The sequence below is a fragment of the Sus scrofa genome, chromosome 13, assembly GCF_000003025.6.
Source record: "Sus scrofa isolate TJ Tabasco breed Duroc chromosome 13, Sscrofa11.1, whole genome shotgun sequence".
In the NCBI taxonomy this organism is placed as follows: Eukaryota; Metazoa; Chordata; class Mammalia; order Artiodactyla; family Suidae; genus Sus; species Sus scrofa.
This window is the reverse complement of record NC_010455.5, coordinates 25397080-25421423: the sequence shown is the minus strand read 5'-3', so window position 1 is coordinate 25421423 and position 24344 is coordinate 25397080. Positions and strand designations below refer to the sequence as shown.

The 24344-nt window shown below is 40.8% G+C and overlaps 1 protein-coding gene across 8 annotated transcripts in view; it reads left to right on the top strand.

Moving 5' to 3' along the window:
- ULK4 (unc-51 like kinase 4) overlaps positions 1 to 24344 on the top strand; it is a 543576-nt gene that overhangs the window by 330042 nt on the left and 189190 nt on the right. For 7 of the 8 annotated variants that reach the window (XR_002337917.1, XR_002337916.1, XR_002337918.1 and 4 more), the window contains one exon: positions 22485 to 22651. Coding sequence is in view for 4 of the 8 variants with exons in the window: in XM_021070410.1 (XP_020926069.1) it covers positions 22485 to 22651 (167 nt within the window). In the remaining 4 variants the exon portion in view is untranslated. Of the gene's footprint in view, positions 1 to 22484; positions 22652 to 24344 lie in introns of those variants that run through there. The other variant, XM_021070414.1, reaches the window with a different exon arrangement.

Genomic DNA, 24344 nt, shown 5'->3' with positions numbered 1-24344 from the left:
CTGAAAACCTGAGCCATTTTATACTTCAAAATAACAGAAATGACTTTTATTTCTAGAGACTCAGTCATTCACACATTCATTTATTTAAATACTCTTCTTGACACTGGTCACAGCAATGGATAAAACAAAGGCCCTTGTCTAAACGGTGATTAATTACATTCTGGAGGAGAGCATAAATAATTTGTGTGTCAAATATATGTCAGATCATAGCATGAATAACGGCATAGGACATGTGAGAGAGGAGTTGTTGTATATAGGATGTTTGGGGAAGGCTTCTCTTTTAAGATGGCATCCAACCAGAGACATTAGGGAAGGAAGAGAAAATCACATCATTGTGAAGGGAATGAGCGTCCTTTACCTTACCAACTGAATACTCCAGTCTTCATTAGAAATCAAATGACTCAAAATAAACATTTTTAAAAATATAATCTACTTTGGTGGGGTGCTTTTCTTTTGTTTGCATTTCTTTTGCCTATTTTGTCTCAACCAAAATGGTCTCTCCTATTGCTGAAACCACAGCCTTGATTCAGATGAATAATTTTGAGCGTCGAGGTTCTGGATTTCAGTATTTCTAGTTCTAGCTCCTCTTTTCAGAATCCTTGCTTCTAAAATGTATTTATATCATGAGTAAAAAAAATCACATTTTTCTCAGAACATAGTATCATTTTGTGTTGTTGTAGGATAATGTTTTATAGTTCTCAGCATATAAGCCTTTCCCCTCCTTGTTCCGGTTTATTCAAAAGGTTTTTGTTTTTGTTTTTTTAAAATGAAATTTTAAAAGGGATTTTTAAAACTTCCCCCTTCTGATATTTCATTGTTAGTGTAAAGAATGTAAACAGATTTCTGTATGTTACCCTTGTATCCTACTATTTTGCTGAATTTATCAGTTCTGGTAGTTTTTGAATGGAATCTTTAGGGTTTTCTATGTATAGTATCATGTTATCTGCTTAATAATGAAAATTTTACCTCGTCTCTTCTAATATGAATACCTTTAATTTCTTTTTCTTGTCTAATTGCTGCGGCTAGAACTTCCAATACTATGTTGAATAGTAGCGGTGAGAGTGGGAATCCTTGTCTTATTCCAGATTTTAGAGGTAAGGCTTCCAGCTTTTCACCAGCGACTGTTATCTTGGCTGTGGTTTTGTCATAAATAGCTTTTATTCTGTTGAGATAAATTCCCTCTATATCCTCTTTAGTAAGATGTTTTGTTTTATATCATGAATGGATGTTGAATTTTATCAAATACTTTTTCCTTCATCTATTGAGATAATCACATGGTTTTTGGTTTTTTTTTGTATTTTGTTGATGTGATATATCATGTTGATTAATTTGCCTATGTTGAACCATTTTTTATGACCCTGGGGATTAATCCAATTTGATCATGTGGCATATGATCTTTTTTATGTATTGTTGGATTGCTAATATTTTGTTGAGAAATTTTGCATATATATTCGTCAAAGATATTAACTTGTAATTTTCTTTTTGTTAGTGTCTTTATTCGTTTTGGTATCAGGGTAATGGTGGCTTCATAGTATGACCTTAGGAGTGTTCCTGCCTCTTTAGCCTTTTGGAAAAGTTTGAGAAGGATTGATGTAAGTTCTTTGTATGTTTGGTAGCATTCTCCAGTGAGCCATCTGGTCCTGGACTTTCATTCACAGGCAATTTTTTTTTTTTTTTAAATTATAGGTTCTCTTTCACTTCTAGTGATTGATCTGTTCAAGTTATCTATTTCTTAATTCAGTTTAGGTGGGATATATGTTTATAATAACTTGTCCATTTCTTCTAGTTGCCCAATTTGTTGGTATGTAATTTTTCATAGTATTCTCTTATTCTTTTATAGTTTTTATGTATTACTGTGGTATTAGTTGTTATTTCTCCTCTTTCTTTCTTTCTTTTTTTTTTTTTTTGCTTTTTTATGGCCACACCGTAAAAAGTGCAACATATGAAAGTTCCCAGGTTAGAGGTCGAATTGGAGCTATAGCTGCCAGCCTATACCAGAACCATAGCAACATGGGATCCCAGCCATGTTTGCGACCTATACCACAGTTCACAGCAATGCCAGATCCTTAACCCACTGAGTGAGGCCAGGAATTGCACCCACATCCTCATGGATAGTAGTTGGGCTCATTATCACTTATTTTGTTTATTTATGTCCTCTCTCTTTTCTTCTCAGTGAACCTGACCAGAGCTTTGTCAATTTTGTTTATTCTTTCAAAGAACTAGCTCCTGGTTTTATTGATTTTTTTCCTATTTTTTAATCTCTATTTTATTTATTTCCTCTTTGATCTTTATTATTTTCTTTCTTCTGCTATCTCTAGGTTTTGTGTTTTTATATATATATATATACACACACACACATATTAACTCTTTTTCATATTCTTTTCCATTATAGATTATTATAAGATATTGAATATAGTTCCCTTGCTGCAAAGTAAATCATTATTATTTTCCAATGGAATTTTTTCAGGAATATTGTGAAAGTGGGCATCTTCTTTTTGTTCCTGGACCTTAATTGGTATGCTCCTACTGTTGATTGGTCAGATATAAGTGGACAATAATCAGATCATATATGAAAATAGACTTTTGACTCATATCCCCTGCAGCAACCAGTTCAGGATGCCAGACCACCACCTCTGTAGCATTTGGCCCAAACTGGTCAGGATTTAGTCAATAACTGCCAGCTTCCTTAATTTTTGCCCCTGCTTCCAACTCAGGACCAGGCATAAAAAGCCAAATACACTCCCCAAACCAATGACAAGGTGTCCCTGCTTTTAGTTAACCCACCTCCAGCTTCCTTCCCCATGCCATCAGCCTCGAGTTAGTGCACAAGCAAAGCCTTCTTGTCTTTTCACTATAAAACTTTCTTTCTTCCCTGCCAGGCTCCAAGTCTCTGCCAAACCCAAGTGATCGTGGCAGACTCCTTTGCTGTAATGAGCTCTGAATAGCCCCTCTTTCTTCTCATTTGGATGATATTTGATTATTTCTGCACACTGTTAAGTATATGTTTTTATTAATAGATTTTATGATGATTAATTAGTTATGAATTTCTAGAATGAGCCCTTCTTTGATCTTGCTGTAATGTTAGTTACTCAACACATGTTTCTTGAGTACCTACTATGAGCCAAGGACTGTGCTAGGCTTAAGTGAAATAGGAATAGCCCTCCAAAATGTGTCTCCTGCTCTTATAGAATTTATGGTCTAGAAGGGAAGACAGACAACTTAACAGATAAGTATACACACTTGGCTGTAGGGTGAAGGAGAAAAGAGCTTCAGGACACTGAGAAGGTGTGGGTGGTGGAGGGGAACCCAGAAGAGTGGCATGTCTTGTAGGACAAGAGAATATAGCGTTTCCAATATGTCAAGAGCCGTTGCGAGGTCAGGTTCCATGAGGTAAAGCCTGAGTATTATGTTCTTCTGTTTCTAACTATGTTTCTTCCTTAATTTTCTTCTATTGTTATGTCTCCCAGCTTCATCCTTTACATTTATATTTAAGTGAGCTTTTATCAGTCCTTTTATAGCATGAGTTGATTTCCGGTGTGACTTTAAATTTTCCAGAAATTTGAGATGAAAAGCTGCATATCAAATTCTTCCTAATATTTATTTTCTCCACCAGAAAACGGAAAATGAAATGCATTCCCTGCTGATTGTTGTCATTTACTTGACAGCACTGGTGTTGAATATCTAATATTGCTCTGCATCTCCTGCACCATCAGCTAGAACGGGCTCACTGTGTGATTGGCACCTGCTAATTAACTAATGTGGAAGGATGTTGTTGAAGTGGAAGAACGTTGTGAAATAATAGACCCGCTGTGCACAAATGCTAAAAGTAAAAGTAGATGCCAGTTTTATACCTGAAACTTAAGACACAATATCATTTATGACAAAGCAAAATGTAAATTTTATTAGCTCAAAGGTGCATAGACTTTCTAATTTTTATCAGGAAATTAATGGGTAAAGAACAATGAATCATATATGGGCAGTGCCCAGAAAGTGCTGGAAGAGACTGGGGTGGAGGACCAGGGAAGGAAACCCTCTTGTGGGGGAGGAGGACTCAGCAGCAACACTGCCCAAGGAGCGTGCCTCCTTCTCCCCACAAGCCTGAAACCCTTGTCTGATTCCCTTCCAACTGTAACCCAGCACTTGCTGAATTATGCAGGGGATTTTATGAGCTGGCCCTGAGCTTGAGAGGTGGTCTCGAGGCCAGCATCCTAGATTTTCAGTCCTTCCTTTTCCTTCTCCTACCACCCAGCTCCAAGCTGGTGGGTTAACATTCAGGAGAAAATATGCATCAGTCACCCACTGGTCCTTTGTAATACCCTGAGCATTTAGTAGAAATTTCATCATGCCAGGCAATGAGGGAGCTGGGAAAATGCTCAAGGAATGGCTCCTTCCCTTCAAGACCCATGAAAAGATATCCACATGGGAAACACATTGCAGAGTGAAATGCCAGCTGGGTGCCACCAAAGAGGGATGATCACAGGGAGGGCAGGGCAAGGGTTCTTGAGGAGGGAGGGACTGGAAGTGGCCTTGGTGGGACATGAGGATTTGGACAGGAGAAGAGGGGAGCAGGGATTCATTAGTTTTGGTCAAGACACCTGAGAGATTTACACTTGAGTTTGAACCTACCATAGTCAAGTCCTTGTGTGAAGGCTGGAATATAGGGCCTGTGAGAGGGAGGCTGTAGTCAGATTCCCAAGGTGCTTTCAAAATTGTTCTAGGTATTATTTGTTTAAATTAATCCTAAGCTCTTTTAGCTATCGCTGAGTAATCGATATATCTTGGGTGCATAAATCCCTTAAGTGTTAAACTTTTCCAGTCAGTGGTTCTTAATAACTGAGTTCATTCTATCTAAAACTTTTGCCACTCACATATGCAATTAGAGGCTCCTTTTGGTCACACAGAAATAGGTTTACATGTTGCTAAAAATCAGGGTCTCTGTTTAAACTAGAAAAGGGCATTTGCAGGAGTTCCTGTTGTGACTCAGCAGTAATGAACCCAACTAGTAACTAAGAGGATGTGGGTTCGATCCCTGGCCTTGTTCAGTGGGTTAAGGATCCAGCATTGCCATGAACTGTCGTGTAGGTCACAGACGCGGCTTGGATCCCACGTTGCTGTGGCTGTGGGGTGGGCCAGCATCTGTAGCTCTGATTCGACCCCTAGCCTGGAAACTAACATACGCCACAGTGCAGCCCTAAAAAAGCAAAAAAAAAAAAAAGAAAGAAAGAAAGAAAAGGAAAGAAAAGGGTATTGCCAGCTATGAAGCTATGAGACAAGTGGCCAGAATAAACCATACACTTGGAATAATTCAATACAATGTTCTTTAGCTATGGAATTAAGTGATTCGGTGCTAATCACAGGAGGATCCAGGAATCATAGACTCAGGGGAGCTGGAGTAACTTTATTTTTAAGATACTCTCATAGATAAACTTTTCTTAGGAAAATAAATGAGAGTGAATACCCTGAATCCAGGGTCCCTTCAGGTTTTCAGGAGAACAAATGTCATTCAGACATTAGCATCTGTCATATTTGAGAAGTCCCCAGCCTATGAGGTACTTTCAGATTCTATGAGTTAGTGGTTTCATGGAACAGAATTATGAATTAGCTAGTCATTCTCATCAAGTGAGGCCCTTGGTGTGTGGGAGGGGTGTGAGGATGAGGGCTTTAGATAAGTGTGGATGCCAGAGCTCCAGGACAGGGGATGCAGGACTGGGAGGGTAGATGCAGGAGAAACATGAAGGCAAGGTTGAGGGGTTGGCCTGGCACCCGTGTGGACACCCAGGGTTCTTAGGAAGGGCCTCTTGCCAGCCTGTGCAAGCAGGTTAGACATCGTTTAATGCAGCTGAAGGCATAGAGGTAAAGACCTGCATTGAGATAGCTCGGTAATTTTTAACCTCAGAGATGTTTGGCCATATTTCCTTCCTTCCTTCCTATCTATCTGGCATTTTATTAGAGTATAGTTGATTTACAATATTGTGCCAATTTCTGCTGTACAGTGAAGCAACCCAGCATACGTATACATACATTCCTTTTCTTATATTTTTTTCCATCAGGGCCTATCCCAAGAGACTAGATATAGTTCCCTGTGCTGTACAGTAGGACCCTATTGTGTACCCTTTTTTTTTTTTTTGTCTTTTTAGGGCCGCACCATGGCATATGGAGGTTCCCAGGCTAGGGTTCAAATCCGAGCTGTGGTTGCTGGCCTACACCACAGCCACAACAATGCGGGATCCAAACCATATCTGCGACCTATACCACAGCTCACGTCAACGCCGGATCTTCAACCCACTGAGCGAGGCCAGAGATCAAACCTGTATCCTCAAGGATGCTACTCAGATTTGTTTCCACTGAGCCATGACAAGAGCTCCAGGAGCTTACCCACTCTAAATGTAAGAGTTTGCATCCACTAACCCCAAACTCCCCGCCTATCTTCTATCCAACTGCCTCCCCCCACCCCTTGGCCACTGTAAGTCCCTTCTCTGTGTCTGGGAGTCTGTTTCTGTTTTGCATATTGGTTTATTTGTGCCATATATATTAGATTCCACATATAAGTGGTAAGGTGTATTTTCATGTGGCTAAGAACCTAAAGTGCACAGCTACCTCTCTTTACACTTCAGTGCGTCCAGGATGGCATTGCTACTTTCACCCTCCATGTTGTCCTATTTAAAAGAAGAATTTTCTCTAAGTACAGTAGAAAAAAAAAAATTGTATTGGGAAAATAACAATAAAAAAACTTAAAAAATAAAATAAAAGAAGAATTTTAATTCAGTTGATGTGGTGTGATTTTGGTGATTAAGCATTGATCAATTTGGGGAAGAAGAAAAACCATTTCCCCACATCGGATTTCACAGATGTTTTTAATACTCCTCTTCCAGGATGTCTGCTTAGGTTGTGTCTGCTGAACCCTAGTGGAAGTAACCACATGTTTGTCTGATGTAAATGTAACATTTTCTGTAAGGAAGCCTCTGTGTAGGGAGGTTGCATTTAGATTTAGAGTGTTGTTTTTGAATCATTAATGACAGAAAGCACTTTCAAAGCCTGGAATTTCAGAGTGTGTTTCTTATATTCTCTGCTCCAACAGATTTTGAAAAAGTAATAGTATAATAAGGACACAGTGACCAATGCTGGGAATAGTGCCTGCATATTGATATTCCTAGAACATTAAACACTGAAAATAACTCATGGGGATGACTCCTTTAGAGGTTTGCTTATAATTAATGTAGGGTAATTCTTGGATATTTTGAAGAAGTGGTTATAATTCATGCAAAAATAATTCTTGGGCTTAATGAATTTGGATTGCTTTTAGAGATGTCGGGATGGAGTATTAAGAGGGCATTTGGCCAGAGGACTGGGAAACCCTAGAACATTATCCCAGATGTCTTTGAACATCTCTGAGGGAGATGACAGGCAGGCAAGCCATAGGAACCCTTTTTGTTTACCAGTCTACTTAGAGGACTGCTTTTTGCCTCATTTCCTATAGTAGTCTGGGTCTGGTGAGAGAAAGGGAGGGGGAAAAAAAAACCCAAAACAGCAACAAAAGGAATGGCTGAGCCCTTCCCAGGGGCTCAGGCCTCTGCAGCATTGTCGCTAGCCTTCTTCGTGGGGGAGGAAGATGGAAGGGAGCTCTGTGCACATGCCCACTGCCAGGTTGATGCCTGGGAAAGTTTTCATTCTGGAGAACACAGCCCTGGCAGTACCCTTGAACTTCACTCTGTCTCTTTGGAGGAGGAGCATATTTCTTTGGGGAGAGGAATGAAAAGTACAGAATTAGGGGATGTTAACTTCCTTTGCTTGCCTTTGCCTCCTCACATTTATTCCTTCACTTCGGTGAAATGTATCATGTGTTAGCTTGTTTGCAGAGCGCTGCCTCAAGTTCCAATCCTCAGGTCCCATGGGGAGAGGAGAGGGGCGCACAGGCTGCCTCCTTTGCCCCCACTGTGGATGTTGTCGACTTTATGTAAATACCAGTCCAAGCCCTCCTTCCTTCCAAGAAACTGTATTTCCTAACTCCCTCTATGGGGAAATTCTGGATGGTGTGGAAGCCAATATGTCAAAACCTACATAGCATGTGGGAAAATGCGACACGGATGGTCTGGCAACGAACGTGAGGTCTGACCTCAGGTCACAAGACCTAACCAATTTTACCAACGACAGTCATCAGTGACCTAGAAACAACCTAGTCGGTGAACTTTTCTCAGGCTTTGACCTGCATCAGCCAGACACCCCTGATGCCCTTTTTCTGTTTGATTCTAGTCGCTCCCTGATATCTGTGGCATTAAGTTGTCCTGCATCTTCCTCTTTTATGTCAGCGCCTTGGCTTCCATTTCCCTATGAATCCCTGCCCTGTTGGGGGTCTGCTCACATCCAGTCTTTGACTCTGAGCCTCCTTCTCGCCTGCCCTTGGAAACTTTTTCTCTCTCTCCAGTCATTTGCCACCCCTCTTTCTCCAGTCTGACTGCTACCTGGTTTCTAGACCTTTGTCTCCATTGGTCTTTGGGCCTTGGCTTTTGGGTGTTATCTCAAAGTCAGCACATCTTAAAGGCTAACTTCTATTATAGTTCCTAGAAAACCTACTCACCCACTTCTTCCAGGGATGGTCTAGTTCCATTTCTTACTGTGGCTTTTTGGCTGCACCTTACTGTTGCCACCAAGTCACAAGTCACACTCATTTAGTGATGTTTCTACCCCCTCCTTGTTTCCCACAACACTGCCACTAGGTTCTGGCATGACTGCAGAGGCCTCCCCTCTGGCCTTCTAGTCTTAATTCCCCACTGGTGGCTTGCAGAGGCTCTGAGGTATTGACAAAATCCGTGGACCTCAGAGTTAAATGCAGGTTCAGATCTCTCTGTAACTCCTGCTTACTCTTTGACCTTGAACTTGTTACTTCAGTACCCTGGGTTTTTATTTTCACATCTAGAAAATGGAGATGTCAGCATCTGTCTCCTGGAGCTTTTAGAGCATTTGGGTGAAATATTGAAATATTAAATGTAAAAAGCCAAATAAAGGCCCAACGGGGAGCAGGAAGCAGGTGCTCAGTAAACACTGCTATTGTCCCAGTAAAGACCCACCCCCTGCTTCATTTAGCATCCTCCAACCCTGCTCCATCTATCCCAGCTGATTTTCTTTAGCTCCACCTTTTAAAATTTAAGTGTAGTTTATATACAGTGAAATGGACAAATGTCAGTTGTGAAAAATGCTCCTGTTCATGTGACCACCACCACCACTTGAACCACCTTGTTCAAGTAGAGAACATTTCTGCCACCCTGGATAATTCTGCCCTGTCCTTCCCTCAGAAGCAACTACTGTCTGTGCTGTTTGCAATCAACTTAGACGAGTTTTCTTTCAATGTATTCATACAACTGAGTTCATGGGCTTCTTTTGTTTCTTTTGTCTCTCAGATCTGTCTCTGAGATTGAACCGTGTTGTGGGATTCCATAGTTCATTCCTTTTTAATGCCGAGTAGTATTCCATGGTATGGAAGTATCTCAATTTGTTTATCCATTCCCTGTGGATGGACCACTTCTAGTTTGGGGCTATTTTGAATACAAGTCTAATGAGTCTTTATGTGGACATATGTTTTCACTTTACTTGGATAAGTACCTAAGAGTGGAATTGCCAGGTGATACCATAAAAATGTATTTAAATTTATAAAAAAAAAAATCTGCCAACTGTTTCTCATCAGCGATGTTTGTGAGTGCTGGTCATCCCACATCCTTACTAACATTTGGTGTAGTCATTTTTTTTTTTTTTCATTATAAGTATTCCTGTTTGTGTGTGGTGATACCTCATTGTGGTTTCAATTTATGTTTTCCTGATAACTAATGATGTTGAGTGCCGTTCATGTGCTTATTGACAAATCTTTTGTAAACTAAGTGTTCTGGTCTATTATCCATTTCACAAATTGGGTATTTTAATTTGTTATTGAGTTTAGGAATTGTTTATATATTCTGGATATAAGTTGTTTATTAGACATATAATTTATAAATGTTTTCACCTAATGTGAGGACAGAGGTCAAGGGTTTTATTCCCTCATGTGGATAGTCAGTTTTAACATTCTCTTTTGTGGAAAATAACTTCCTTTTTCTTAAGAATTCCCTTGTTGAAAATCATTTGGCCTTATAGATGAGGGTCCTACCTCTGGCTCTGGAATTGGAAATATTTGCATGAACTCATTGTTCAAAAGATGTATAATCCTTATCTCTGTGCACGGAATCAATGACCCAGTAGCAATGAATTTCCTAGCCATCAGACCATAGTATCTAAATGCCATTTCTTATTGAAAGAGCCCAGAACTCCTTGGAGAGGTAGCTCATGCCCAGTCTTGGGCAGGAATTCATAAGATGAACATGGGACACACGTACTATCTTAACAGAAAGTAGGACACTTTCTAGGGACTCAGTGGTCAAAGATGGAACAGGTTTAGCATCAAAAAAAAAATAATGATTGAAGTCAATTAAAAACCATGTAATATATTTTTAAAAATCCATTATATCCCCAGTGATGCTCCAGAGTGAACTTATTAGTAACCTTGGTCATTTCTACCTTCTCCTACCCACTCCCCACCTTGGTCACATTTGGGATTTACCAACACTCCAAAATCACTGTTATGAAAAGTGCTAAATGACAACCAAGAAGTGTTTGCTTTGCTTTTCCTTTACAAACCATATTGTATGATAACCAAATAAGTTGACAAAGGAAGGTTCTTTATAGAAGAAAACCAGCTGAAAAAATACAGAAGAAATGACAGAATTTGAAATTTCCATATTGCCATATGTAATAAAATAATGGAAGCAGACAATGGTCATTAATATATAACGTTTTATGGGGAACGTTATAGTGGATGGGTTAGGCTAACAACCCCTGAACCCATGGATCCATTTCAACATCATAAAGAGTGGAACAACCAGGAGTTCCCATTGTGGCCCAGCAATAATGAACTTGACTAGTATTCATGAGGATGTAGGTTCGATCCCTGGCCTCGCTTAATGGGTTAAGAATCCAGTGTTGCCTTGAGCTGTGGTGTAGCTCATAGATGTGGCTTCAATCCCAAGTTGCTGTGGCTGTGGTGTAGGCTGGCAGCTCTGATTCAACCCCTAGCCTGGGAAACTTCCATATGCCACGGGTGTGGCCCTAAAAAGAGAAAAAAAAAAAAAAAGAGTGTAACAACCAGACAGTTTATCCTTCCAAATATAATGCAACAAGAAATACGGATATCAAGCGCCAAGTATAATTGCCAAAATAATTGAACCTGAGTTAAATGGAGTTTCTAGGTCTCATTACCACTTTACAGAAAGTGCAAGCATATAAAAACAACACTATAAGCACATCTTTGGGGAATAATGTTATAATTTGTCCATCTAATGGGATAAAAAATTGCAGGTATGAAAGGGACTGTTAGAGGTTGAAGGAGACTTAAGAGGTGCAACTCAATGGAGTGTGTGGACCTGCTTTCTTGAGTCAAATGAACAAATTAAAAAAAAAAAAGTTTTACTCTAGCTGAGTTTTGAACACAGAAGGTATATTTAGTATGTTAAGAAGTATGTTAATTTAAGTTCCCTCTTTGGCCCAATGGGATTAGTGGCATCTCGGGAGTGCTGGAACACACGTTTGATTCCTGGCCCATCACAGTGGATTAAGGATCCAGTGTTGTTGCAGTGGCGACTTAGGTCACAACTATGGCTCGGAGCTGATCCCTGGCTCGGGAACTCCATATGCCACAGGGCGGCAAAAAAAAAAAATAAAATAAAATAAAAAATAAGGTATGTTAATTGTATTAAGAGGTAATGGCATTGTGGTTAGTTTAAAAAAATTATTTGTTAGACTTAGAAGTATTTAAAGAGAAATAAGATGATGTCTGGAGTTTTCTTTATAATACTAAAAGAATAAATGAGAATAAATAATATTGGTAAACTGTTGATAATTATTGAAGAGGGTCATAAGGATTCATTTTACTGAAATGTCTCATGACTTTGTTTTAATTTTTTAATTTTTTTTTTTATTTTCCCACTGTACAGCAAGGGGGTCAGGTTATCCTTACATGTATACATTACAATTACATTTTTCCCCCACCCTTTCTTCTGTTCCAACATGAGTATCTAGACAAAGTTCTCAATGCTATTCAGCAGGATCTCCTTGTAAATCTATTCTAGGTTGTGTCTGATAAGCCCAAGCTCCCGATCCCTCCCACTCCCTCCCCCTCCCATCAGGCAACCACAAGTCTCTTCTCTAAGTCCATGGTTTTCTTTTCTGAGGAGATGTTCATTTGTGCTGGATATTAGATTCCAGTTATAAGTGATATCATATGGTATTTGTCTTTGTCTTTCTGGCTCATTTCACTCAGGATGAGATTCTCTAGCTCCATCCATGTTGCTGCAAATGGCATTATGTCATCCTTTTTTATGGCTGAGTAGTATTCCATTGTGTATATATCCCACCTCTTCCGAATCCAATCATCTGTTGATGGACATTTGGGTTGTTTCCATGTCTTGACTATTGTGAATAGTGCTGCAATGAACATGCGGGTGCATGTGTCTTTTTCAAGGAAACTTTTGTCCGGATATATGCCCAAGAGTGGGATTTCTGAGTCATATGGAAGTTCTATGTATAGATTTCTAAGGTATCTCCAAACTGTTCTCCATAGTGGCTGTACCAGTTTACATTCCCACCAGCAGTGCAGGAGGGTTCCCTTTTCTCCACAGCCCCTCCAGCACTTGTTATTTGTGGATTTCTTAATGATGGCCATTCTGACTGGTGTGAGGTGATATCTCATGGTAGTTTTGATTTGCATTTCTCTTATAGTCAGCGATGTTGAGCATTTTTTCATGTGTTTGTTGGCCATCTGTATAATTTCTTTGGAGAAATGTCTATTCAGGTCTTTTGCCCATTTTTCCATTGATTGATTGGTTTTTTTGCTGTTGGGTTGTATAAGTTGTTTATATATTCTAGAGATTAAGCCCTTGTCAGTTGCATCATTTGAAACTATTTTCTCCCATTCTGTAAGTTGTCTTTTTGTTTTCTTTTTGGTTTCCTTTGCTGTGCAAAAGCTTTTCAGTTTGATGAGGTCCCATGGGTTTATTTTTGCTCTAATTTCTATTGCTTTGGGAGACTGACCTGAGAAAATATTCATGCTGTTGATGTCAGAGAGTGTTTTGCCTATGTTTTCTTCTAGGAGTTTGATGGTGTCCTGTCGTATATTTAAGTCTTTCAGCCATTTGGAGTTTATTTTTGTGCCTGGTGTGAAGGTGTGTTCTAGTTTCATTGCTTTGCATGCAGCTGTCCAGGTTTCCCAGCAATGCTTGCTGAATAGACTTTCTTTTTCCCATTTTATGTTCTTGCCTCCCTTGTCAAAGATTAATTGACCATAGGTGTCAGGGTTTATTTCCGGATTCTCTATTCTGTTCCATTGGTCTGTCTGTCTGTTTTGATACCAATACCACACTGTTTTGATGACTGTGGCTTTGTAGTATTTCTTGACGTCTGGGAGAGTTATGCCTCCTGCTTGGTTTTTGTTTCTCAGGATTGCTTTGGCGATTCTGGGTCTTTTGTTGTTCCATATAAATGTTTGGATTGTTTGTTCTAGTTCTGTGAAAAATGTCCTGGGTAATTTGATAGGGATTGCATTGAATCTGTAGATTGCTTTGGGTAGGATGGCCATTTTTACAATATTGATTTTCCCAATCCAGGAACATGGAATATCTTTCCATTTCTTTACATCTTCTTTGATTTCTTTGATTAAAGTTTTATAGTTCTCGGCATATAGGTCCTTTACCTCCTTGGTCAGGTGTATTCCGAGGTATTTGATTTTGTGAGGTACAATTTTAAAAGGTATCGTATTTTTGTATTCCTTTTCTAATGTTTCATTGCTGGTATACAGAAATGCAACTGACTTCTGAGTGTTAATCTTATATCCTGCTACTTTGCTGAATTTATTAATCAGTTCAGGTAGTTTTGGGGTTGAGTCCTTAGGGTTTTCTATGTATAGTATCATATCATCTGCATACAGTGACAGTTTGATCTCTTCTCTTCCTATATGGATGCCTTTTATTTCTTTTGTTTGTCTAATTGCTGTGGCCAGGACTTCCAAAACGATGTTGAAGAGCAGTGGTGAGAGTGGGCATCCCTGTCTTGTTCCAGATTTGAGTGAGAAGGCTTTCAGTTTTTCCTCATTGAGGATTATATTTGCTGTGGGTTTATCATAAATGGCTTTGATTATATTCAGGAATGTTCCCTTTATACCCACTTTGGCGAGGGTCTTGATCATGAATGGATGTTGGACTTTGTCAAGTGCTTTTTCTGCATCTATTGAGATGATCATATGATTTTTGACTTTTTTTTTTGTTAATGTGGTGTATGATGCTGATTGATTTGCATATGTTGAACCATCCTTGTGAACCTGGGATGAACCCAACCTGGTCATGGTGTATAATTTTTTTGGTATGTTGTTGGATTCGGTTGGCTAAGATTTTGTTGAGAATTTTTGCATCTATATTCATCAATGATATTGGGCGATAGTTTTCTTTTTTGGTGGTATCTCTGCCTGGTTTTGGAATGAGGGTGATGGTGGCATCATAGAATGTCTTTGGGAGTATTCCTTCTTCTTCAACCTTTTGAAAGAGTTTAAGGAGGATGGGCACCAATTCCTCTTTATATGTTTGATAGAATTCACCTGTGAAGCCATCTGGTCCTGGACTTGTATTTGTAGGGAGTGATTTTATGACCTCTTCAATTTCATTTCTAGTGGTTGGTCTGTTCAGTTGGTCTGTTTCTGCTTGATTCAGTTTTGGCAGGCTGTAAGATTCTAGAAAATTGTCCATTTCTTCCAGATTGTCAAACTTGTTGCCGTATAGTTGTTCATAGTATTCTCTTATGGTTTTTTGTATTTCTGCTGTATCCGTTGTGATTTCTCCTTTTTCATTTCTAATTTTGGTTATTTGGGTTCTTTCTCTCCTCTTTTTAGTGAGTGTGGCCAGGGGTTTGTCAATTTTGTTTACCTTTTCAAAGAACCAGCTCTTGGTTTTATTAATTTTCTCTATTGTTTTTGAGTCTCTATTTTATTGATTTCTTCTTTGATCTTTATAATTTCCTTCCTTCTGCTGACTTTAGGACTTTTTTGTTCTTCTTTTTCTAATTCGTTTAGGTGGAGGGTTAAGTTGTCAATTTGGGATCTTTCTTCTTTTTTGAGAAAGGCCTGGATTGCTATAAATTTCCCTCTGAGCACTGCTTTCGCAGCATCCCATAGATTTTGAGAGGTTGTGTTTTCATTATCATTTGTTTCAAGGTAGTTTTTAATTTCCTTCTTGATTTCCTCATTGACCCATTGGTTTTTTAGTAGCATGTTGTTTAGTCTCCATGGAGTAGGTTTTTTCTCTTTGCTTTTCCCATGGTTGATTTCTACTTTCATGGCATTGTGGTCAGAGAAGATACTTGAGATAATTTCTATGCTCCTAAATTTATTGAGATTCGCTTTATGTCCCAATATGTGGTCGATTCTTGAGAATGTTCCATGAGCATTTGAGAAGAATGTGTATTCTGATTTTTTTGGATGTAGTGTCCTGAAGATATCAATTAAGTCTAACTTTTCTATTGTTTCCTTTAGGATCTCTGTTGCTTTATTGGTTTTCTGTCTAGAGGATCTGTCCATTGATGTGAGGGGGGTATTTAGGTCTCCTACTATGATTGTATTCGCATCAGTATCTCCCTTTATGTCTGTTAATATTTGTTGTATGTATCTGGGTGCTCCTATGTTTGGGGCATATATGTTGACAATAGTAACATCCTCTCCTTGGATGGATCCCTTAATCATTAAATAGTGTCCTTCTTTGTCTTTCTTTATGTCTTTTGTTTTAAAGTCTATTTTGTCTGATATGAGTGTTGCGACTCCTGTTTTTCTGTCTTGTCTATTGGCGTGAAATATTTTTCCCCACCCTTTCATTTTCAATCTATATGTATCTTTTGTCCTAAGGTGAGTTTCTTATAGGCAGCATATTGAAGGTTTTTGCCTTTTTATCCACTCAGCCACCCTGTGTCTTTTGATTGGGGCATTCAGTCCATTGACATTTAAGGTGATAATTGATAGATGATTATTTATTGCCATTTGAACCTCGTGTTCCAGTTGATTCTATGGTTCTCCATTCTTCCTTTCTTTTTCTTTCTTTTTTTTTTTTTTTTTTTTTTTTGGTTGGATGGTCTCCTGTTATTATCTGCTTGAGTGTATTTTTTTTTTCATTTTTTGCAAATGCAATATTTGGTTTTGGCTTGTGGTTGCCCTGTTTTTTAAGTATGCTAACCCCTTCCCATAATTGTGTGTTTTAGCCTGATGGTCCTGTAAGTTCAAACACTTCATTACTATATTAAAATTAAGAAGAGAGACATACATACAAACAAAAAGGGTTATTTACCTCCTAACATCCCTTGCCCACATTTTATGGTTTTGATGACTCTTTTATTTTTTTCTTTTTAATTTTATTTTGTTTGAAGCATGTTCATGATTAAATCTATATGCTGGCTTATTTGAGTGACTGCTCTCTGATTGCGGTTTCCTCAGTCCTAGTTCTTCCTCTTCTTCTTCTTCTTCTTCTTTTTTTTTATTTTTTCTTCCCTTTCCTTCCTTTCTTTTTGGTTTAGAGAAGCCCTTTCAATATTTCCTTTAACCTGGGTTTTGTGTTGCTGTATTCTTTAAGTTTTTGTTTGTTGGGAAAAATTTTTATTTCCCCTTCTATTTTAAATGATATTCTTGCTGGATAGAGTATTCTAGGTTGCATATTTTTTCCTTTTAGCACTTTAAATATCTCTTGCCATTCCCTCCTGACCTGTAGTGTTTCTGTAGAGAAATCAGCTGATATTCTTATGGGGGTTCCCTTGTAGGTAACATTCTGTTTTTCTCTTGCTGCCTTGAGGATCCTCTCTTTATCACTAACTTTTGCCATTTTTATTATGATGTGTCTTGGTGTGGGTCTGTTTGGGTTCAGTTTGTTTGGGGCCCTCTGTGCTTCTTGTATCTTGAATCCAGTATCCTTTAGACTTGGGAAGTTTCCAGCAATAATTTCTTCAAATATATTTTCCATTCCCTTATCTTTTTCTACTCCTTCTGGAATTCCTATTATGCGTAGATTGGCCCCCTTTATATTATCCCATAGGTCTCTTATATTGCTTTCCAGTTTTTTGATTCGGTTTTCTGTCTGTTGACCAGATTGAGTGATTTCCATTATTCTATCTTCCATATCACTGATTCGTTCTTCTGCATTATTCATTCTGGTTTTTACTGCCCCTAGTTCAGTTTGCATCTCTGCAAATGAATGTTCTAGTTTTTCTTGGCTCTTCCTTATATTTTCTAGTTCCTTTCTGAGGGTATCTGCATTACTGTTCATATCTTCTCTTAATTCCATCAGTATTTTCACTATTTCTCTTTTGAACTCCAGGTCTGTCTGACTGCAGAGATCTGTTTCATTGTTGACTGTTTTAGGTGAGTTCTCCTGTTGGTTTGACTGGGGGTGGTTTCTCAGCTTCTTCATCTTGCTTGTTGTCTTCTTTCTCCTGAGGGAGTTGTACTCTCCGTTATCTGGTAGTGTTTGCCTTGTCACTGCCGTGGAATATTTCCTGAGGGCTGGCGTTGTTGGTCAATCTTTTTTGAGGCAGTGTGGCTTTTCTGGAGTGTTGATGGGGCTAACAGTGTTTCTTTGAAGCAAAGGAGGACTTCCTGAGGGCAGACAGGACTGGGAGGTCCACCCCACGATGGTAGCAGATTTCACTTGGTCATGCAGAGCTTGCTCTGGTGTTTTTAGGCTGTGGGGTTCTTGCAGGGAGTTGGCAATGTTGGGCAGCTGCTCTTCAGGGGTGCATCACCCCCTGGGGGCTGGAGCAGCTATCTGGGTCACTGAGAACCTGAGAGGCTCTTCCCTAGGGCAGCCCAACTCAGAAGGACAGCCTGAGAATGTAGGCGGATCTTTTCACAGTCTGGCCGAGCTTGTTGCAGCTTTTCTGGGCTGCAGGGGCTCTTCCAGGGGGCTGCTGGTGCTGAGCAGTTATTTCACGGGAGTCGGGCACCCCCTGGGAGCTTGGGCGGGTAGCAGGGCCCTTGGAGACCCAAGAGGCTCCTCCCCAGGGCAGCCCGACTCAGAAAGACTGTCTGAGATCTTTTCCCGACTCGGCCAGGCTTGTTGCAGCTTTTCTGGGCTGCAGGGGGTCCTGCCTGGAGCTGGCAGTCCTATGCAGCTGGTCCACTAGGTCTCAGCACCCCCTGGGGTCTTGGGCGGGTAGCAAGGCCCTTGGAGACCCAAGAGGCTCCTCCCCGGGGCAGCCCGTCTCAGAAAAACCGTCAGAGAATTAGGCCGATCTATTCACGGCCTGGCTAGGCTTGTTCTAGCTTTTCTGGGCTGCAGGCCTTTTCTAGGGGGCTGGTGGTGTTTGGTGCTGCTCTGTGGAAGTGTAGCCCCTCCAAAGGGCAAGCAGGCCTGTGCAGGGACAGCCCCTGCGGTGGTAGGCTTCAGGCAATTGTTGAGGCCAGCCCTCCTGGATGGCAGGCAGCCCCAGGTTCGGCGAGAGCGTAGGGGGTGGCGGGGGTGGGGGGAGGGAATGCACTGGGAAGCACAGCTTTCTGCTAGCTAGCGGGCCTGTAAGCTTGCTGTGGCGTGGGGGGTATTCTATGGGGACCCACCCCTTCTTTTCTCCCCTCCCCAGCACGGGCGCAGACCAGGCTCTTCTCCCAGGTTCCCTCTGAGGCGGCTTTCCACTTCCCTGCCCCTAGAGTATTGTTCCCTTCCTCTGGGACAGCTTTGTTTTCTAGTCTCCCAGGCAGTCTCTGCCCCGTCAAATGGTTTAGAGACCTCCCAAGCAGTTTCCGCTCCGCCCCGCCCCCCCCATCCCGGGGACTAACCTCCGGGGCCAAGGTCTCGGTGCCCAGCCCCCACCCAGGCGTCTCAATTTTTGGTGACTGTGCCCGTAGTTCAGATGGTCCGTTGGGTTCTTGATCGGTTTTTCCGTACTCCGACTTACTGCTACACTCTTCTCTGCATCTGGGGATTCCTCCGGTTCGTTTGATCTTTCCCCCGGTAGGTGACTTTCCAGGGTGCGGGATCCCTTTCTCCTCCGCAGTTCCCTTTCGGGAGCGCCCGTCCCGCTCGGATTCACCTTCTCTCACTCTCCTCTTTTCTCCCGTTCTGCCCAATAATGTCACGAACTTCTTGCCGTTATTGGAGTTTAGGTTCCTCTGCCAGCGATTGGTTGCTGTTCTGTGCGAGTCATTTATTCTCTAGATGTGCTTTTTTTGTTGTGTTTGTGGGAGAGGGCGAGCGTGTCCCCCTACTCCTCTGCCATCTTGTCCTCCGATCCACCAATTCCTCTTTATATGTTTGATAGAATTCACCTGTGAAGCCATCTAGTCCTGGACTTGTATTTGTAGGGAGTGATTTTATGACCTCTTCAATTTCATTTCTAGTGGTTGGTCTGTTCAGTTGGTCTGTTTCTGCTTGATTCAGTTTTGGCAGGCTGTAAGATTCTAGAAAATTGTCCATTTCTTCCAGATTGTCAAACTTGTTGCCGTATAGTTGTTCATAGTATTCTCTTATGGTTTTTTGTATTTCTGCTGTATCCGTTGTGATTTCTCCTTTTTCATTTCTAATTTTGGTTATTTGGGTTCTTTCTCTCCTCTTTTTAGTGAGTGTGGCCAGGGGTTTGTCAATTTTGTTTACCTTTTCAAAGAACCAGCTCTTGGTTTTATTAATTTTCTCTATTGTTTTTGAGTCTCTATTTTATTGATTTCTTCTTTGATCTTTATAATTTCCTTCCTTCTGCTGACTTTAGGACTTTTTTGTTCTTCTTTTTCTAATTCGTTTAGGTGGAGGGTTAAGTTGTCAATTTGGGATCTTTCTTCTTTTTTGAGAAAGGCCTGGATTGCTATAAATTTCCCTCTGAGCACTGCTTTCGCAGCATCCCATAGATTTTGAGAGGTTGTGTTTTCATTATCATTTGTTTCAAGGTAGTTTTTAATTTCCTTCTTGATTTCCTCATTGACCCATTGGTTTTTTAGTAGCATGTTGTTTAGTCTCCATGGAGTAGGTTTTTTCTCTTTCCTTTTATGACTGTTTTTATAATTGAAAGGGTGAACAACCAACAATCATGTATTTTCATTCTAAGTGAAAGTTCTGGCCATGAAGGGCAGTGACTCTATAGCTGCATTAGGCTATTGACATCACAGTAATGGGCTTTGCTGGCATTATCGCTGTTGTGGAGAAATATTTACGTCGGACTTCATTTCTAATCTCATATGAGCAGCTTTCCTGACAGCAGGTGACGTCCATGCATAAAGTCAGAGCTTGGTGTTTGTTGCCTGTTTTTTTACACAGCAGGTGGGAACGGCTTTCCAGCCCAGCAGGGATCTGATTGCAGTCAATGTTTGTTCCTTTCTTGAAGCCTGGATGAAAATCAAGGAGAGCTCTGTTGTGCATCAGCTGTCTACATTACAGGACCCTGCTTTAGCTCAGCTCCCCAGGCCTTCTTACATCATGTCTCCATGCGTTACATCATTGGACTGTGCTTTGTCGCGTGACCCTGCTTTCTGTTTGAATCAGGCAGCATGTAGATGGTTGGTGTTCATGGGTCCACCTCCACTTTCTGAAGAGCCGTGTCCTTCGCTCCTGTTCACAGAGCTGGGTCCACTGTGCCTGTGACCGTCGGCATGATGCATCACAAAATAACCATAAGCTCCCCGAAGGAAAGCGTCTTCTCTCACAGCATGTGTTTACCAAATACCACATTCTAAAGCGCTCCTCCTACCCTACCTGCAGCTCAGGAATGCCAAGTACTGATCCGTAGTATATGCGTGAGTGATGCATTCTAATTCAAAGGAGGAGGCCTGCTGGTGGAACACACATGTCCTAATAATTGGTCTTCTGTAGTGTGTGTCGTTGATGATTTGTGCCATCAAACCTTGTCATTTGAAAGAGAAATTTTGCCAGTAATTCATTCTGCCTTCCTTTTCAGTATATTTATTTTCAGCTTTGTGGCTTGTGCCAGCTTTCTTGCCGCAAGAAGTACAGCTCTGAATAGTGCTCTGTAATTTTGGTTTCCCTCTGCCTTTAGTGACAAAATTAATTACTTTTGTAGTCTAATTACTTTGCGCTTGTCTGGGAAAACTAGATTGGTTTACTGGAAATGACAATGAGCATTGTTTGGAAAAGATATCAAAGCTTGGATGACTGTGCTTGGCAGAGTTTCCATCCAGTTGATCATCTGAGAACTGGGGACAAATGGATTGCAGGTCCAATAAATAAATGGATAGCATGTCAAGCTTACAACACGTGTCATAACTCCTTACCATGTTTTTTCCCCATCTGCTTGTGTAAAATGTTTATATTTGAAGACTTACTTTTTCTAGAACGTTTAGATGATCTATTAATGCTGAAGGACCCCTTCCCTGTTTGAATTTATAACGTTTCGTGTCTTTTCACCATGGTTACATATGAATCACTTTGCTTAGAATTTTTTTTTTTTCATCTGAATCACCTTGGAAATTCAAAGTGTAATGCTGCATAACAATAGCAACTTAAATGGAAAGGCTAACTTAAATGTATTTGTTGTAACAAACTACATCAAACTAAAAGCTGATGAAGACCAGTCACACTGAGAACATGAGGTGTGCAGAGACGAAGTGATAGCACCTGGCAGTTTCTCAATTTCAGAGTGCTTAAAATTATAATCTTACCTTTCAGGATTTGGGGAATGCCTGTGGGAAAAAAATCATTTTATTGCTTGATCCTCTTGAGATAACCCAGCTACTTGTCAATCTATGATAGATCCCCACCCAGGCTCCCCTGTGGCCCTTGAGCCGTACCATGAAGAACTGTGCCTTCAAGCAGAGACCTGGGGACAGGGTGCTTCTCATACAACATGTTTTCTTTCAGTGTCATTGTCTTTCATTCCTGTGAACCTTGGCCATGTGGGAGAGTGTTTCTCAAAGTGTAATTTGGGGAACCCTTCCATCAAAATCACTTGGGGGAGCCTTTTAACAGGTATATTCCTAGCTCCCACCCCAGGCTCCTGTGCAGACACTGAGTACTTTAAAAAAAACTTTCCCAGGAGTTCCCGTCGTGGCGCAGTGGTTAAGGAATCCGACTAGGAACCATGAGGTTGTGGGTTCGGTCCCTGCCCTTGCTCAGTGGGTTAAGGATCCGGCGTTGCCGTGAGCTGTGGTGTAGGTTGCAGATGCGGCTCGGATCCTGCGTTGCTGTGGCTGTGGCGTAGGCTGGTGGCTATGGCTCCGATTAGACCCCTAGCCTGGGAACCTCCATATGCCGCAGGAGCAGCCCAAGAAATAGCAAAAAAAAACCAAAAAAACAAAAAAACAAAAAACTTTCCCAAGTATGTCTGGTACAGATACAATTGAAGGAATTTCTATACATAGGATACCTATGCCTGTTCTCTTGGGTTTAAGTGATACATTATTTTTATAATTTATGATGAATATTTTACCCTTTCTCCTTTTTTACCCTCAGGACTAGTCCATCATGTCTGTAACCTATTCACTGAAACTGCCACACTGTGCTTGGATGTGGACAATAAAAACAACGACGAGACGGCAGCCGCCCTGCTCTTTTCCCTGCTTGAAATTTTGCACAGCATGCTGACGTATACATCTGGGGTCGTGAGGCTGGCGCTGCAGGTAGAGGCCCTTTCCCTGCACCTCAAACAGCCCCACCCACGTCACACTTCCCTTTCATCCTCTTCTCTCTCATTTTCCTCAAGTGTGTCTTTATTTTGAAAAAAGGCCATATGATTCTATAGAGAGATACTATCTTATAAGACACAGCCATCTTGGGGTGACCAGTGTCAAGGAGAGAGAATTTGAACCCAAAATCTGAAAAGAAAGCAGGAGAGGCCCAAGCAGACTTGGTACTAGTTAGGGAACTGCTCATGACGCAGGGCATCATTCGTGCTGTGGGGCTGGCCAAGCAGTGTGCATTCTTTCTTATCCAGAGATCATGCTCCAGTCCACTCCCAAAAGGATGGATTAGCTCGCTAGGGGCAATGGATTGAGATTTTAGGTGCACGCACACACACACACACACACACACACACACACACACGCACATAAGGTGTGTGTATGTGCATAGATAGGCACACATATGTACATATGCATCGTTAATACATAAACCCGCGTAATTGCTTTCCCTTATGACCAGTAATGTGGAATTGCAGGGTGGTTTTGAACACTAGAGATATATTTAGTGGCTATGGAAAAGTCAGGTTGCCCCAGACTGTACCCTGGATTTACTTGGCATCATGCTCTAAGAAAGAAATGCCATGTGGGTTTATTGAGTGCTTTTCTTTCTTTCTTTTTCTTTTTAGGGCCGCATTCGTGGCATATGAAAGTTCCCAAATTGGAGCTACAGCTTCTGGCCTACGCCACAGCCGCAGCAATGTGGGATCCAAGCCACGTCTGCGACCTACACCACAGCTCTCTACGAAGCCTTAACCCACTGAGCAAGGCCAGGGATCGAACCCACATCCTCATGGATACTAGTTAGATTCATTTTCTGGGAACTGCAGGTTTATTGAGTACTTTCCGTGGTGGGTGGTATGTAGCACCACCTGCCTCTTTCCTTTTGTGTTTTCTCTAACCGAGGCAGCTGATACTTAGATCATGTTAAAGCACATAGCCAATATGAATTCATTGTTATATGGAAAATCTGGGTGAAATTGCAGGAAATGTGTATCAGTGGTAGCATCCCAGCTTCGATAGATGCAGAAGTTGAGGTTGAAACCAAAGTGCTCTGATACCTTTGCCAAGAGTCAGAGGAGCAGAGCCAAGAAGGAATCCCCAGACCGTGGTTTTGTCTCTGTTATTCATCATTATGATAAATGGCATCTTTTATCCACAGTTAAGCTGGTAAAGTATTTAGCACATCTCCTGTGGTTTAATAAGTAATTCCAAGATCCTTCTCAACAAAGATGATAGTCAATAAGTTTTAAGCCAAATTTGTAAAGCCAGTAGATGGAAATAGCCTTTGAACTACCTAGTTGTTTTAATTTCCTCACCTGTGATTAGTCTAAATGAACAGAAAATCATGGTGAAATACTTAGGGGATCCTGAATTATCAACTTCTTCTTAGTTTTTCCTCTCTTTTCAAGGAAGTGTCTTTTCAGAAGCTTTGCTTCTTATTTCCCTTTCTGCAGTGGTGGTTTTCCGTAATTCTTCCAGGTGCAGTCACTGTTACTCTCAAAGACACTTTGATGATATCAATCTATAAAAGGTTGTATAGATTGTAGATAAAAAGGATCAGAAGTTTAAAATTTTGTAAATTCCGGAACAATGGAAGTGCTCTTTAATTTTAAGTGATCAGATAGATATTCAA